The sequence below is a fragment of the Neopsephotus bourkii genome, unplaced genomic scaffold (assembly GCF_033783945.1).
Source record: "Neopsephotus bourkii isolate Nb327-2 ecotype Australia unplaced genomic scaffold, CSIRO-AGI_Nbou_v1 NB_1655, whole genome shotgun sequence".
NCBI lineage: Eukaryota > Metazoa > Chordata > Aves > Psittaciformes > Psittacidae > Neopsephotus > Neopsephotus bourkii.
The window spans coordinates 5,719,309-5,737,266 of record NW_026902129.1 but is presented as its reverse complement, the minus strand read 5'-3'; the positions used below and the strand labels follow the sequence as shown (position 1 = coordinate 5,737,266).

At 40.8% G+C, this 17,958-nt stretch overlaps 1 protein-coding gene across 6 annotated transcripts in view; it reads left to right on the top strand.

Moving 5' to 3' along the window:
* The first annotated feature begins 318 nt into the window (after nt 1-318).
* The window catches only part of EZH2 (enhancer of zeste 2 polycomb repressive complex 2 subunit), a 52,444-nt gene continuing 34,804 nt past the window's right edge, over nt 319-17,958 (top strand). Inside the window, exon 1 of one of the 6 annotated variants that reach the window (XM_061374892.1) lies at nt 319-990. In XM_061374892.1, coding sequence (XP_061230876.1) covers nt 914-990 — 77 coding nt within the window. In that variant the 5' untranslated portion in view covers nt 319-913. Of the gene's footprint in view, nt 991-1,617; nt 1,772-17,958 lie in introns of those variants that run through there. The other 5 variants (XM_061374894.1, XM_061374891.1, XM_061374895.1 and 2 more) reach the window with 5 other exon arrangements.

Here is a 17,958-nt window from a genome sequence, read left to right as displayed (position 1 = left end):
ACTAACTATTGCAAATGTGATCGTTTTAAGATACTCCTTCCAATCGTCAGCCACTGTGCTAGAACAGGTTATGACAATCTATTGCACTATGATGCATGACCGTAAGAGGGAATATTTTCTGACGCACATATTTTGGCTCTTAATTCACAAAACACCAGAGATTAAAATATAAGTTACTCGTAGAAACCCCTTTTCAAGGCCATGAGGTAAATCAAGAGCATACAGTGTAGGAATGCTGACTCTGAAGATCTTATTGCAAATTTAATATGCAATGAAGCCTGGAAACCTTAAATACTTACACATGGAAAGCAGACAAGCACATCACCTTTAAGGAGAACACAGCCTCATTTGACATATAAGCCAAATGCACGATCTGGGAATCAGGTTGCGCTTGTGATTTATTTCCCCTGCAAGAAACTTTAACCACTCAGGGCTTCATTACAGAAGTCACTGCTCGTGTTGGCCTTTCGACACTCAAGATGCACCCAGGTATTCATAAGGAAGAAGGGAGATGGTATTTGGTGAGGAAGGATGACGGGAATACTGTAGAAGCAAGGATGCGGCTCACATTTGGGATGTGCAGGAAAAGGATATAGTCACAAAAGAAAGCAAAAGTACCCGTTAGGAAACTTATCTTTGCAATTTTATTTTTCAGATAGGCTTAAGAAAGGCTGAAGTGACAGAAGAGCGAGATGACAGCAGGAGCAGGAATCCTCAAACACAACCTCAGCACCAAGATTGATGAGCATGGCTCACAGATTATAAACGAGGGAAAACGATAGCAACCTCCGAGGCTGGAGACAGCACGTAACAAGCACCGCGATGTGGAGCGGGCACCGTGCTGCTGCTGTGATTTATCACCGCTCCCACCACAGGGTAGGGCAGGGCTCTGACAGCCGAGAAGCCGCTCTGGATGCGGAGCGGCGAGGCAGAGAAAGCCAAGGGGAGCGCCGCGATGCACGAAGAAGGGCCCTCGCCGCTGAAGTTTGGGTAAGCGAAGGTCGAGCGACGCGACACGAGGGCGCATCGCGGAGCTCCGCAAGTGCCTCAGCCCGCCGGCAGCCTCGGAGTCCGGGGAGCGGCCCGGCCTGAAGCCGGCCAAGACCCTTTCGATGTGGCGCCGTGAGGGCGGGCGGAGGGGCGAGCCGGCGGGGGAGCAACAGGCGGGGAGCAGCAGAGCGGTGGCTGAGGGGAGCGCCCTCCCCCTGTCCCTCCATCCGTCCCTCCCGCCCTCTCCCTCAGGGCTGCCCGCTCCCGCGCGCGGCGGGACCGTTAAAACCGTTACGGCTCCCACTTTCGAACTGATTCAAACTCGGCAGCCGCACGGCCCCTCCCGCCGCCCGCCAATCCTCTCCCCCCACACCCCTACACAACGTGAGGCGGCGGAAGGTTCCAACTCCCCCCGGCCCCGCTGTGGTGGGGGGAACCGGGGCGCGGGAGGGGGGAAGCGCGAGAACAAAGAATCCCCCCACCCCTCCCTGCCCCCCCCGCACGTGTGGAGCGAGCGCCCGCCCTCAGCCCCGCCCCTCCCGCTCCTGATTGGCTCGGAGTGTGTGTGCGGGGTGGGGGGGACGGTACCCCTGTCCGCTTCCATCCAATGGAGGCGGCGCTCGGCGCTCGCCAATGAGAGCGATGCCGATTGGGCCGCCGCGTTTGGCGCTAGGTCCGGGAGGGTGAATCCGGCAGCCGGAGGCTGAGGGGAGGGAGAACGGGCGGGCGAGCGGAGCGGAGCTGGCGGCGGGGCGGCGGCGGCGGGAGGCCGGGCCGGCGGGTGAGTGAGCGGCTGGCACCGCGCGGGTTCGAGGCGTTGTCGCCGGGAGCGGTTATTTATAACCGGTGCTTTATAATAGGGGGGAGGGGGAAAAGGGGGGCGACGGCTCCCGGGGAGCAGCCGCCTCTCACGGCCCCCTTCCCTTCTCCTCCCGGGGGGCGGTGGCGGGGAAGGGTGAGGGGGGTGCGGCGGCGGCGACACAGGCGCGCTCCCGGCCGGTGACAGCTGGAGCGGAGACATGGAGTCTGAAGTGCCCTTTGTCTAAGTTGGCTCCGTGCAGCCCGGCCGGCCGCTCCCGTGCCGACCCCCGCCCGGCTGGGGGTGAGCTCGTCCTGCCCCCTGTTTCCAGGGGTGAAGGGTGGAGGGAGAATAGGGAAGACCTGGCGGTTTCCTTCCCCTCCTCCCCGTTCCTGCCGACCGCATGCGGCGGCTTCAGGCGCGGTGTGGTTGAAGGGGCAGAGCGGAGGTACATGTGCGCCTAACGTACGCCGGGTACGGTCTCGCTCCGGTGGTGCGAACGGCACAAAGCTCCCCGCCGCCGAGGCGGGCTCCCGGGAGGGAGCTCGGACAGGTCCACTCCGGGCTTGGGTGCTCTTAAGCCTCCCGGAAGCCGGCGCTCGGCGGGGTGAGCCGGGCGGGGAGGCTGAGCGCGCCCCGGGCCGCCCGCCCGCACTCCAGTACCCTGGAAGCCGGTGCTGGTTTGGGGATCGGAGCCCGGCGGGGTCCCCTTCTGTCCTTGGAGGGTCCCGTTTTAGGGAGGGAGTTTGAGGGCGAGGCGGTAAATCAGTCTGGCAGTGGCTCCGGCGAACTTCCTATCTTAAGGATTCGCAGGACACCGTGCGATCTTGATCTTCCAGAGCGCCGCAAGAAAAGTTCATAGGGAGCTGTAAATCGTGGGGTTTGGATCTGATGTTGCCAAGCACGGGTGTACAGAACGCTTTCTAAAAGTAGGGTATTTGGGGAGGTGTGAAGGAGAGCACTGAGCAGAGCTGTCCTAGAGCAACAGATGTGTGACTAGCTAAAGCCGAAAAAATCGGCGTGTTGTGGTTATAACGCATGTGTATTTGACGTTAGCAGGTATTCGTGGTAATTTGGAAATAGTGATTAGCAGACAAAAGAAAAGCAGTCGGTACACAAATGCAGCAGGAATGGGGTGCTAAACTTGTACATTCCTCGAGATACATATTTCTAACTTAAGAAGTGCTACCTTTGTTTTATTGGAGCTAGAGAAAAGTTTATGTGTTTTTTATTAAATGTAGAGCTGGAAGTTCAGATTCTTGATCTTTCTAAAAAGAAGCCTGTAACAGTTTGAACAAGGTTGTTTAATTGTTGGAGGATAGGTTCATCTTTAAGTCTAGCAATTGTAGTTTCACCTATTACGGCTTTGATTCTTACTAATACAGATTTCAGTGAAGAATTTTACCAGCATTTTCAGTGTGATCTTCATAGATAGGTTAAATTTATTTTATGTTTTTTTAGGGGCTGGCACATTCAGATTCTTTGTGATTTATAGAAATTAAAAGGTCGTTCTTTGTTTGTCCCTAGTGTCTATATCAAATTGAGAGTCTGGGGAATGTTTATTTGTGGTAACAATAAAGCGTCTTCAGAAGGGTGAGTATTACTTGTACATAGTGTATTATAACTACTCACTTTGGCTTATTAAATTGAGAATGTTTAAGATCTATAGAGTCTTTCAGAAAATGTGCTTCTAGGATTTTAGGAGATAGGACTCAAAAGTTTAGTGTGACATGTTGAGTGCTTTTTAACTTTGAGAGCCAGTGCTTTATCAAGTACTGGCTTTAAGACTGTTACATCAAAAATGTTACATTTCTTCTGGAGTTTCCTTTACCAAAAATAAAAAAGAGAGGAAAAATAAATTATGTTTTTTCCTTCCTCTGTCTACATGAGGAATGAAAGTAACAATTAACCAACCTCTGGAGAAATATGTGACAGCAAAATATTCCATGAGATGCCAATGCTTCTTTTAATCTGGAACTTTGGAAGAATTCAAGATTCTAGTTTAGGACAAAAATTGGTGAAAAAAATAAATGTTAGTTTTTTAATATGTGATTCCACCCTGACACTGAAAATCCACATCATCAAAAGGTCATAAAATGTCTTAGCTCAGTTTGAAACAAGCTAATGTGGTAGTGTGTAAACTTGGGCCACGGACTTGAATTTCAAGCTCTATTTTTTTTCCCCTTTCTGTATATTTTTAACTCTGCTGCTGGAATTGCCACAGCTGAAATAGGGTGATTTTGTTGCAGATGTGCGTTCAAATGGATTTTTGTTTCTTCTGTAACATTGCAACATTCCTAGGTGAAATGTAAATATACTCCAGTACTTCTCCTTGCCTCCAGAGAAACTTGGGCTTAGCAAAAAAGCAATTTCTGTAGAGCATTATTGACTGCATTAACTGCATTATACATAAAGGGTGCAAGCTAACTGCCACTTTGTGTAAAGCAGTTCGTGTCAGAATAAGCTACATCTGACATCCAGTGCACTCCAGCAATGTTCCCAGAAAAGTTGGTGCACTCCAAAATTGCTTTTGAAATTAGACAAGAAAATCTGTTCTTGTTACCATTCAGAAGAAGATTCAGCGTCTTGCTGTGTGTATCATGTATGCGTTCACAGCTATGTTGAAATGGAATGATTTTAGATGACTGTACTACATTCATGTGATTGAAGAGAGTTCTTTTTAAAAATGGCTGCAATACTGACAGAAGGCAGATTTAATATGTATTTGCTTTTTATTGTATTTGAGCAAAAGGATCTGTGTATTTGAGCAAAAGGAAACTTTAAGTGTTGGCTGTAATCTGAAAGTTCTATAGCTCTGCAGTTAACGTTTATAGATGTGTCTTAGCTGACTTGAGAAGTGCCTGTGAAACTTATGGTGCTGGTGGTATAAAGTTTTCCTCAGCAAAGATGCTGAAAAGCTCAGGAGCAGGACCTAGCCTTTGTTATGCAAGGGATTTTACCGAGTCAAGTAGGTCATCTTCACAGAATGAACTTTCCAAGCAAAATTCAGTTTATCAGATTTTTAAAAACATGGAGGAAATAGACTACAAACTGTAAATGTAATTCTTAATGCTTTGCTGAGGTGTTTGAATAATACTTGCATTAGGAAGCAAGCCCTCTGTTAACAGAAGATGTAGCAGAATAATTGGAGGTTTATTTTAATGTTAAAGATGCTACCAACCTTCCGTTCCTACTGTCAGTAAGGTCCCTAGAAAGAAGTGCTGGGCCCTTTGAAATGTCTGAAGACAGTATCTATGCTATCTGTATCTATAAAAGTATCTATAAATGTATCTATACATTTAGCATCTATATATGACTTGCACAGCTGTTCTAGAGTGACTAAGTCCATCTTTAAATGGGTGAGTTACTGCAGTACTGACATAGTTTAGGTTATAACTTCAGTTAAGTGGCAGGGTCTGGGAGGAAGAAAGGTGAGACAAAGAAAAACCTTGTGTAAAATGAATGCAAAACAGGGAGAGGTGCTTCCCAAGGGAATGATAAAAACATTGGTTACAAGTTAGCAGAGTGCTTAGGTTTGTTTGTTAGCTCTGGGTATATACCCAAGAGTTTTGTTGAGCTAAAGATTGAAAGGAAAACAATGTACAGAATTACTAGGCAGGTATTCTGTCCTTGTGGAGACCAGTTAAAGGCTCTGGGATGATGCTGTGTATGTCTGTTTATGGATGAGGTGAAAGAAAAGAGTGAAATTAGTTGGAGGAGGTGAAGTTTACTAAACCAGTAGTGACAGTACTGCTTTCCGTAACTGATCATAGTAGGTAGTTTGATTGTTACAGGCTTTTTTTTCTAGTTGTGTGCCTAGATTTCCATTAAGATGTGTCAGACTGTGGGCTTGAGATTTGGATTGTCAGCGGAAGGGAGAAATCTGTGATATTATGGTCTAAATATGTTTTCTGAATTAAAAGGATAAAGTAACACTGGTAAGCTTGGGTAAAGGCAACTCTTTAAGAGTGAAAAGTATAATTTGCATAGAGCATTGATTAAATCAAACTTCTTTTTAACATAGTAAAAGAGGAATTCTTCAATATATAACTAGTAATTTTAGCACAGTCTTGCAAATTATTTTCATGTTAAAAAAAAGGAAAAAAAAGAGATAGAAGAGGATGTCTGTTAATGTCTCTGCTGTGTCCAGAAAAAAAAATGTAAACACAAAACAAACACCCCCCCCAGATGAATGTGGGTCGTGTCCTTACTTTAGGAATCTTTTGGCTACCTGACAAAGTCTGCATATAGGGTTTTTCAGCATTTGTGCTTCCGCTCAATTTGTGAAAAATACTGTTGTCTTGGAACAGTTTATAACACATGCTGTGCTTCCTTTCTAATGGTAAAAGCAGTAGTACTTTTAAGGTGAGAAGGCCATTTGGAAATCTAGATAGTGTGCACGTTCTGAATGCTGTAGATAAAAATAACAGTGTAACGATGTGAGTGGATCACAGCGATATTGTCATTTGCTTGAGAATGGTATGTAGTGCTTCCAAAGCTTCTCATTTGTATATATAGGACCTCATTAACAAATGAGGTAAAACTGGTGCGTTACTGTGTGCAAAGAATGATTTCCTTCATACACAATTGCAGAAGAGCTTCAGCATTTGCTATTAGTTTTTTTTATATATGGCTGATGTTGTGTATATAGTTACACAAAGTAGTACAAATTATAGTCCACATCCTGGATTTTTGAGGATGTGGACTGAAAATAAAGCTTTACAGGAGCGTGTGGTTTCTTTATACTTTAAAATTACTTTTTAATCTAGAACCAGGCCTGTTTCCCTTGTCAGTTTTTGTTGTATCTGGCTCCTTCCCATTCTGCCTTTTACGTGGTTGGTTCAGTTTTTCCTGCCATACGTTCTCTTTTTCACAGCCTGCATGCTTGGTTTAAATCCCAATCAGATGTAATTTAAAGAACAAAGTATTTGAAAGGAAGGGAACTCAAACCTTAAGACTCATATTTATTTTATTTTATTTTATTTTTAATGTGAGCTGGTTTCCTTTCCATGTTTCTGAGCGTGAGTGGGTCTGGCAAGCTTTATATTTTTGGTGTGTAGCTGTCTGATTTAGTTTTTCACTCGTAAGATGAAAAATTCTAGAGATGAAATTCAGTTTGCTGCTTCTGTCAGAAATCGGGCAGATGTGTATTACAGATGCTTGATTACCTGTGAAACTATACCATGGCAAATAGATTGAAGCCATTAAGTTACTATTGTCCCTTTTTTTAAAATCATCTTCCAGTTATATATCCACTTTGCCATGTTTCTAGTGTGTATTTATTGCTAATGTGCTTAATGCAAAGTTGAATCTGCTGTTTAACTATTGGAAGAGATTGACATAAGTTCTTTTATTCTTAAAATAGTTTGACCATTACTGGTGTTCAATTCATCATTGCTTTCAAACTGGGGAGACATAACTGGTGCCAAAGCCTTGCTATTTGTAGTTCTCTTCCACAGCCTAAGAGAATTGTTTGCTGTTATTTTTTCACTTTTTTTTTTTTTGAGGGGGTGGGTTGGTTGTTTTGGCTTTTTTATAAGATAAACTTCTTACTAATTTCTTCCATCAAATTAAACTGCTGGAAAAGTAGTTATCTTTTATTTTCCCTTTATAAGCAACATTTCACCTTGGGTAGGGATGCTATACATTAGACCTAGTTATTTTGAGGACTCTAAAACGAGAGCAGCATAAGTAACTCTTACGCTTTCATCATTTGAAGCTTATTTTGGAGTTTTTCAGACAATTGGGGAATACCAGCTCAGCTTCAAATTTTGCCAGACTTTTTTACAGTAAATACTTCATACGTGGAAATGTAATTAATGTCTTTCAAAGTTCAGGCTATTTGTGCAGATAAGAAAGGTGGAATAGCTGTCAGACCACTTCATTGTTGTGTGTCAGGGTTTTTGGAGTGGGGGTGGCTTCTGTGTGTGTGATTGAGCTGAAGAACCTGTGGCTATTTTGGAGGTTTTAGAGTAAAAAAGGTGTGTCCACAAAACAAGTTCGGGTGGAATAGTGAGTGCACTTCGAATTCACACCCTAAATTATTTTGCCTGTGGAGACATGCCTTAAGTGTTCCCAGCAAGTGTTACTTTTCCTGCCAGATTTATCCAGGATATCAAAAAGCTGAATTTTAGGAGATGGAGGTGTTGGGCAACAGGGGTTATTTGGAATGTGTGTGGGAGTCGTAAAACTCTTCTGGGTGTCTGTGAATGAGTATGAAGGGAGAAATTGAGGTACACATCTGAACTACTCAAAGGTGAACTTCAAGTGTTATGCACAAAAATTTGCTTTCTCCTGACAAATAGCCAGGCTTGGTCCCACGTAAGAAATTTAGAGTGGGTTTACCAGTGACTTGTAAAAGGCATGGTCAAAATTGGGCTTGAAACTTTTTGTTACTGTCCTGCTGTTTGTAGATTTAAAAGGTTTTATTTGTTTTTTATTCCAAATAGTCCTGTCTGTGTGTGCAAATATAGTTAAAAGTATTTATGCATGCAGCTATCCAAGTAAAAAATAAATAGTTGCATTACTTAATGCACAGTGTTTTGTTGATGGTGCCCAAACTGAAGTTGATTTCACCTAGTGCTAATACTGGTTTGATCTTTAATAGAGATTATAGGTCATGATCTCCCGCTTCTTTCCTCTTTCTCCCACCCAAATGGATGAGTACTTGAACTTGTAATTTTTATTTCCCAAACAGTATTTTTCTAAAGTATTGAATGTTAAAATATTCTGGAGCAAAGCAATCATATAAGGAATTTAGAAGAATTCTCTTTGAAATGGTTACTCTTACGCCTTGCATAGTATTTAGTAGTTAGTTCATGTCTGATTTTGTTTCTCTGAATCATGCAACTGTAGGGGGATACAGAAAAAGAACTTAATTTCTCAAGAGAAGAATACCTTTGAAAGTTGCAGGCTTACATGTGCAGACTGATTGACCACTAGTAAATGTTTCTCTTTTTCTTTTAAGGGCTGTCTGAAAACAAATTATGCTGGATTACTTCTTTTGTTTCGCTCTCGTATTTAAGGGAATGTGTTGGAAATCTAATTATTTGTATTGAAATCTTACTTTCCTATTATTAAGCTCTGAGAAGTAGCTATGCCATTGTTTCTTGACAAAGATATATTCTAAATAAAGGACTCCCACAAGATGAGATAATGTCAGAGTAAATCCAAAGGCAGTGTACTATTAGAGAAAAAAGTTATCAGACTGATGCCCTCCTCTTTCTTTATGGTTGGTAGACAGTATGAAATAAGTTTGTTTTCTAGAGCAGTTCCTTTGCTGGAATTAACTCAGGTATTTCATGTTTAATTAATCTATAGCTAGTGCCAAAAACTATTAAATTGGTCAGGGGATTTTGTAAAGACTGCGTTCTCCCCTTTTTTTATCTTATTATTTAAATCTTGGAAGCAGATTGGTTAAAATTACTTGGATATTATGAAAATTTTGGTTATATTTTCTGAAGTCCTTCTGAAAGGTCTGAGCTATTTATAAATTGTTTTTACAAGCAAAGTTTTTAACATGCTGGCGGATAAGGTAAGGGATGTTGAATATCTGGTAGTTGCTTTGCTTTGGTAGTTTTCTAACCCATAAAAATAAAGTATTGTAATGTAGAACCAGTAAGAACGTAAATTAAGATTCCTCATGTTTTTTCCAGGAAGGAAAGAAGAGTGGAGTGAAGGAAATTTTCCTTCTCTTTAGTATCCCAAGAGCTGCTTGACTGTTCATTCTTTCTTTCTTCCTTGTCCTGCTTGGTTTATAATGGTGGTACAAACTCCTGAAAAGAATGTTCAAGCAGCATAATGTTAAATTATCTATATAAATGAACTGTTAGAGGAGAAAGCAGAAATAAAATACTGTGTGTGGGGGCAATTTATTTTCTCATTGTATTCTATTTTTTAATCAGATGGAGTGCATGACTGAAGAAAATGTGAGTTCTGCAAACCCTGGAGTTGGCTTGTTTTCTGCCTGTCTTGTGTGTCAGTAACTGAACTGCTTGGGTTTACTCTCTGAGGTGTGCATTTCAAATAATAAGTGGTATGAGTTTCAGTATGGATTGAGCACATTCAAAAATTGATCTGCAGGCTTTGGCATTTACTGCTCTCACAAGGAGCTGAAAATTGAATGTCTAAGGCCATAGTTCACAGTGTCTTTAGATGGGGACAGAGTGGGTGGATGGTCACTTAAGTCAAAAGTAACAGTATTTTCAGCCAGAGGACTTCCTCGCTTCTGTCAGTCTCTGGCTGCAAAAGTGCTTGTGCTGTCAGGAGGCAAATGATAGCACAAGTGCAGGAACAAGTGGCAGGTAAAAGTCCTTGTTTTTGTAGCAATATCGGCATAAAGTAGAGGTCAAAGCTGTCTGGTCCTCCAAGCAGTTTTTGTCTGATATGTGGGAAATAAACAAGAAACCATGTTTGAATAGATTCATTTCACTGTAAAATCAGACTAGAAACAGTAATAGGTGAAAGAAGGTAGATGTTGTGATCAAGGCAAGCAGAAGTCAGGAGGTGGATAGGGCCACTTTTCTTGGTCGTGCCAGTTGACAGGATGAATTGGTTTTGTTTCTCAGGACTTCCCTGATTATTTGGAGCTCACACTGCAGTTTTTCATAATGCCAGAGCACTTCCAATCTTAACGAATCTGTTAATCTGTTACAGAAAGCATATATAACTTGGTGATCTCTAAACCATGTCATATTTGATTTATGTTTGCTATTTATATTACTTCTGATATCACTACTGCAGAGTATGTATGCAGAAGGTTGTATCAGCCTTGTTATTACAGAAAGATAAAAAAATCAGTCATTTGGAGGGAATTCTGATGTGCCTGAGCTAATCAGTGTAAAGGTATTGCTTATGTCATAATAATTTAGTAACCACTGCAACTAGTTTTAATTTAGGGAATAACACTGTAAAAATATAGTCATTGCAGTTAATAAGGTAGTTTGGTAGTAGTGCTACTACAAGTAAGGAGTTTGATTGGATTAAGTGTATCATGAAACTGTACACTTCACGAATAGCTGTTCACACAGCTGTAAGAAAAGGGTACGTACAGTTGTTTTATTTATGATGGACATCTTGATCAAGGCAGCATGTGGTGACCAAATGGCAATTTGTCACTATATGGTGATTTTACTTCTTTTTCTTCTTTCAGCCTCTTTTGAAAGAAGCTGAAATTCTTACTCAAAAGATACAGAAAAGCATCTCGGTCGTCTTGCATATCCTGAAGTATCCATTCTGAGCTATTCATTTAAAGAGCTTCTGGGATAATAACAAGGTCCAAAAAACATTGTGCTTGGGAAGGAATAATTGAGAAGGCACAACTCAGTTGCAGGGAAGCAGATGAGAGAGTAGCTGCTTATTGTGAACATGTGTCCTGCTTGACTTATCTTTTTTTCTAGAATGTGTTCAAGTTTATTTAAAAATGGAAAAGTAAAAGTGACGTTTGGCTTTGGGGAAAACCAAACAAACAATAAACCAAACCAATACCCCAAATCAAACAACAGTTTAACCTTCCAGGATAGAGGTCAGGCTCCTGATCTTAAGTACACCAAGTGCAAGGTAAGGCTGTAGTCACTGTAGCAACAGAGAGTAAAAGGTCTGAAGAGAGTGACGCTTCAAAGGCACAAAGGTTGGGCTATAAGAGAAGCAGAAACCTATTAGGATAAGATGACAACCAATTTGAAAGAAGACTGCTTTTATGGCGGTTTTTTATTATTGCTATTTTAAAAGTAATGGTAACTTCATGGAGAGTATGTAGCACTCTAGTTAGACAATACACTTCATTAGTGAAGAGCTTTCTGATCTGTCTTTAATTAGGCTAAGAGGTAGAACTGACGGCTCCAACTGTACTGTACAACTGTACTGCTCCAACTGTACAGAGGCCTCCTTCAAATGAATAAACACATGGAATAGTAGTGGGAAGGAGTGTGTGAGCTAACTAGTTGATGGAGTTGTTAAAGGAGTCTGTAACAGAAATACTTCTACAGATTAGAAAAATCAGTGCTTACACACAAAACTGAAGAGTTGGGGCTGATTAAGCTCTTAGGCATTTTAATTCACAATCTATTGCTCTCAATAATAGTGGTGTTTTCCAAATTGTACGTGTAGCTGATTGAAATACTGCGAATTTTGGAATGCAGTGGTGATGGTTTTCATCTTCTGAAATATTAAACTGGAATTTAAAAGGCAAGCAAACTCCATAGCAGCAGCTTTAAAAATAGCATGACCCCTGGTTTTGAGATGGCAGGCCCAGTTCAGAGTTATATTGTCTTCTCGAATAGTTTGGGTTCCAAGGTACATCTAGGGGTCATCTGCTCCAGTCTCCCACTCGGGCAAGGCCAACACTGAAATTGTTTTTTCCAGACCACTTTTAAAATGTTTTGAACAATGGAGATTCCAGCACCTCTTGGCTTCATGCATTCCTATACTGGACTGCACTCACTGTTGAAGTTTCCTCCCTATGAAGAAGTGAAATCCCCTGCTCTCTTGTCCATTGCATCTTGTACTTTCGTTTAGCATAGGTCATGTCTCGTCAGAAGGCCTAGAGTAATGCACAGCTTCTGTGATTGTCTGGGTTTACCTCCGATTTGTGTAAGAAAACACTGGAATTAATTCTTTTATGTATTGGTTGAAATTCTTGAAGTGACTTGTCCGATTTTGATAAGGCCCAGAAACAGACAAAACCATGTTTTAGAGTGTTTAGGAGTTAGGGAGCCTACATGTAGTATTCTTAAATAATAAAGAATAAATAGAACGTGCATTGAAGCCTTAGACTTGTACAAATAATAGCAAATTGAAAATAACTGTTGTTAACCAATGGTCTGAATATGTGCAGTTGTGATTATCTCTGGTGGGATGTATGAGGCAGAACTGAATTGTAGAAACCTGCATTCTTCCTTTGCTACAGACCTTTTCTGTATTTGTCTTGCACTGGCAACTAATGTAGGCAGGTTACAAATGGTTGCTGCTGTTGTTTTGCTACTCACTACATCTTTTCAGAGCAGTCTTAAGCTCTAGATCTAGAGATAGCAGGAAATGCGTTTCTTGAGAGCTACTGGCACAGAAGTAGTTTGCCACGTTAACTGCTTTGCTGATTGTGCAGAGTCTTGTAAAGAAAAAAATTACATGGTGTGAATAGCATGTTTTACTTGGTGTGGAAGTGTTGTAGTCTAAGGCAGGTGGATAATAGGCCTTAACAGTTTGCTAACATTGACAGGGAGAGTCTTTGCTCCTTTCTCTTGTCCCTGGTTGCATGGTTCCTCTTCTTTCCTGCCATATTGAGTGCTTATCTGTCCAGCATGAGCAATTTGGACCAGTTATGAAAAACTGCTGCTTTTGAGTGCTGAAGAGATCTGATTTGAGGTAACTAATTACCTTAATCAAATTTATCATATTTGCTGTGTAAATTCCGAGACACTGAAGTGCTGTAGACAGACAATGAAGGGAGGAAGCAAATGCCATTTTAAGATCCAGCTTCCTTTTCCAGTCGTAGCTGAGAAGTGCATTAAGAGGATGTATTTGTCATCAGCTTCCAAAAGCAAATAGGTAAGTGAATGTGCTGCTTAGCTTTGGTTAAGTTGTTCTTCAAAGTTTAATTGTGTTTGGTAAATGGTAATAAAGTAGTAACCATGGGTTATATCACAAGGAAAGAGCACATACCCCCCCCCCCCAATATTGTAGTGACAGACAACTACCTTTGAAGGGATTCTACTAAGTGAAATGTATTTTAGTGTTGCAAATAGTAATTGTGAGTAACTAACTGTATCACAATAATAGGAGCTTAATTGTTCATAATAAAAACATGCCTATTCATAGCAGCAGACCTTCTGCTTTTGGCACTGCTGTATTACCTGGAAAGCCGACAACCATCATCAGTCTGTATTGGTGTTAGGGCTGAGAATAAAATGTCTTTAAATTAAAACACAGGCTTTTAATTCTACTTGCAAGCCAGGATTTTTCTGCTGACTGGAGGAAAAGGAAGTATTCTGAGGCTTGGGACATTTGTTTTCACACACAGACATTACTTTTGGTTTGGGGTTATGGCATTGGTATGTCTGGGGCTGTTCATGATTCTCTTCCTTACATCAAATTTGTTAAAATTGATAGTTTTGTCTTTGACAGTAGCTTGTATAACAGTTTCCATCTCTTGAGCAATCAAGAACATCTTGCAGAGTATGGGATCTCAGTGGAGTTGATCGTGAGTGTTGATTTAGCCTACATGATCCATAATGGCTGGAACTTGTCAGAGTGAGGAAGGACAGATGGACTGTTTGGAGTTATCTGTTTAAATCAGTTTCTTTTAGATACTGCCAAACAGAGCCCAATGGAGGTTAAGCTTTTGTGGGCCAATACAAGCCTGTCGGCATTTATCTGCCTGAGGGGTGGCACAACTGGCACTGATAGCTTAATAAATATTTCTTGTTTCTGGTTGTTAAGAATAACTTTTACGTGCTTGCAAAATGGAGTGGCAGAGAGGCAGTGTGCCTTGACAAACACTTTGGTTGAAGCCTAAACTGCTGCCCTCTTCACTTTCAGTTCTTTGCCTCTTTTTCCTGCCCCAGTATTGCCCTCCATTTACTTGTGTTGGTTCAAGAGTTCATGTGGCTGCTGAGCAAACCAGCTTGTGGAGCTGATTTTGTTGAAAAATTGTATTTAAAAACTAAGTGTGTTTATTTTCTGGGCTGTTCGGACAGACTTTTTTTTTTTCCTGACCTATTTTGATTAACAGAATCATAACACTTAAGCCCTCACAGCAGAGAAGGCTGAGTAGAGGCAGAAGTGAGTGATCAGGGGCCACTGATACAGCAGACAGATGATATCTTTTCCAGGCAAAACTGACACTAAATAGCAGTTGAGGAAGGTAGTTGAACTGATGGTAGCATTTGCTGCAAGTTCTCTCTCTAAATTTAAACATCCTTTAATGATACAGTACTTCAGCATATGGAATAACAACATGATGCTAATTTTAAAGAAGAGATAAGGTATTGATTAAAAATAGGTTGAACTGCACTATAAACTTAAAATACAACATTTCTATAATGTAGAATAGTAAAAAACACAGTTCAGTTTACTCCCATCTATTTCTCTATGACCAGTTCTGTAAAAGATTCAATGTGCTGTATTTGGTTTTGTAGTGAAATGTTATTAATGAACTATGTTGATCTTTCCTGTGGTGGTGTCTTTCAGAGCTAGATATTTGTTGTTAATCGTCTGGTTTGGTTTCTGAAATACCCAAGCTGTCAGTGGCCTTGGGAATATTTTTCTTCCCATGGAAATGAGAATGTGGTATTTTACATAGATAAGTTAGGAAGAAAACCATGTGTTGTCTTGCTTTAGAAAATCCAGAGAGTAGCAAGCAAGCAACCACAAAACTTCTAGGTATATTTTTTTTTGTGTCTGCTGATGGCACAGGTAAAAAGTGCTTTGAGGTGCTGGAAGTGTCATTCTTCCCCCGCCTCTGCAGCTTGCATAACTTGATGTGGAAATTGCAGCTCTGAAATCGCAGCAGTAAATAACTTTTCTTACTTCACCCGAGTGAGTAATATTGTTTCTTGACCATAGTGTTTTCATGAGTCTTTCTGTGCTGTTAAGAAAAGTTTGGTATAAATGGAGACAGATCTGACAGGTTAGAACACTGCTTTATGGTTAACATTGGAGTCAGTTGTTTTGAAGGCTGGCAATATGTTTTATTGATAGTTTATTTTCAGGTGCTTGAGAATTGTAATAAGAGTCTATTAGAAACCGATTCCTCCAGAAAGAGTTAGGATAGATTCATAGAGAATATTGTCTTGGTTTCCATTTAGGATGCATGAAGTAAAGTGTGTTTCCAGGAGTTTCTAACTAATACATTTTAGCGTAGCATGGCTGAAAAATCTGTAGCTGCAGTTGAACAGTCATTTCATTGTACCGTGCTATGTAAAATCGCGTAACGTAAGATAATTTGATTTATTTTTTTCATGAGGTTTTGGAAAGTTGGCAACTTTATGTCTAAACTTAATAAAAAAAAAAATCAATGCATTATCTTCCTTGTTTGTTTGTTTTCGAGCAAGTATTGAATTTTTTGCAGGCTTATGGGAAAATCGTGTTAATCTCCTCTGTTGCCAAAATTCTGCTTTTCAGGTTGAACATGAAAGTTGCCCTAAATTCTGCTGCCTGATCAAAACAATTCTTTTAGTGTGAGCAGCATAGAAGGGTGTGGTGGTGGGTGATTTGATTTGTTATTGCTGTTGTTTTGTGGGGTTTATTTTGGTTTTTCTTGTTTGAAACTAAACCACAAGTTTTGTAGATGCTTCAAGAAGTTCAACGATGGCTTCTGATAGGGTTTAATAGATAATAATTTCTCCATTAGTAAGATTGCATATGCTGAGCCTAAGAGATGTGTGTGCTGTCTGCATCTGATAACAGCTTCCAGCTAAAGAGCATGTTTGCCACTCCAGGGCAAATTGATGTATAAAACCAGTGCCTGTTTGTGGTGAGAGCCACGCTGTTGGTCTGTGTGCCTAACAAATCCTTCCTGCTTTATGGTTGTGCACAGGAAGCCACAGTTGTGGATGGGACCATCAAGCTGATCTGTGTTTCAGAAAACAATCACAAAGAGAGCTTTTATTTATCTTTAGTCAGTTTAATCCAGTTTATAGGCAGTGTTGAGGTGAGAATAAAGAGTTGGGAAGGGTGAGATGATTGTGAGATGCCATCACTGCTGAAGAAATTACACAGGCAAAGTATCTTGTGGTATTGAATCTAAATGAATAAGTATGATCTCTGAAGTGACAGTTCATGAAGCCAGCTCAGATGCATGTTTTGAGCTTACCAGTGTATTCAGAGAACTTAGTGAAAGTGCAGCACTGTTCACAGTGAGGTAGAAGAGGTTGAGAAGCAGCATGGTGTAGTTCATGGAGCAGGGTCATGCAGTTAAACACATGGTTTTAGAAATCAAGGTTCTGAGAAGCGAATGTGAAAGCATTTGTGTTTGGCTTTATGGGAGGTAGAAGTAGTACTTCCCCCCTACCTGCCCCATCTGAGTTATGTTATTCCTTTGGTACTCTTTCATTACTCCAGACAACAAGCCCCATGATTTTATTGCTCAGTTTGCATCAGGCTTCACATGTGGTTTCCCTGTTGGGTTTATATTATCCCACACCCCCCCCGCCCCATCCTGCCCTATCCTGCCCCTTCATTGGAACTGTTGGTCAAGAGTGCTCTGAAGTGCAGTATTGTGCCAGTGTATGCATAAATTTAAAAGATCTGAATAACCTTTTGAGCATAGATTAATTCACAGTAAAAGAAATGAGAAGTTACACTGCACACAGTATATTTTAGTTCAGGAATATTTCCAAACAAAACTCTGAATAGAGGGAAGGTAATATAACATTGTTAGTTTAAAATATTGTGTAATATTAAGCACAATTCGAAACTAATAGCATCCTTTTAAAAGGGCAGAGCCCCTCATTTGTTCTCCCATGCTTTTCAGCATGAAAATTTTCATTAGATCTTTTTCCCCCCTGAAATTTGGCACTGTAGCCAGAGGAGCTTAAATATAGTCTTTGACAGCAGTACAACTGCTTGAATAGACTGCCTAATTTAGAGAATTATCTGTGTGCTTGTCTGTCACTGATGGATATTGCCAAAAATGATCGAAGAAAAATAGGACATTGTCTTTAAATAAGGCGCTTTCTATGTTCTGTAGGCAAAACAGAAACAATTTGGGCTGAAATTTTTCTGCACTTCTTTCTCTTGTGAATTCCAGGTGTATTATACATGCTTTAGCTGCTGAAAGTAAGCATGGGCTCATTTAAATTTATAGGCATGAAGTGTCTTACAACTTCCTGTAAAGAATGTAGATCTTGTACATCATTATGAAATGCTCAGCAGAGTTTATTTGAAACACAAATGTATCTGCTCTAGGTCATTGCCATTTTTTGTTGTTTTTTATTTCCAGCTATGCAAGCATGAGTGAAAACTGAAAAGAATAGCTGTATATTTGCTTTTATTTTCCTGTAGGGTCATATAAAATTAGTGTTCAGGAGGGTTCAGTGTGTCTCATTCCCAATACCATAGCTCAAGCACCTTATTGCTGAAGAAGTGTTAGTTTTGTTGGTTTTGTTATCCGTGATGGTGGTCTGTTTAGATTACACTGATCTCTCATTAGCATGGGCTGGCTGGGTTAAGTG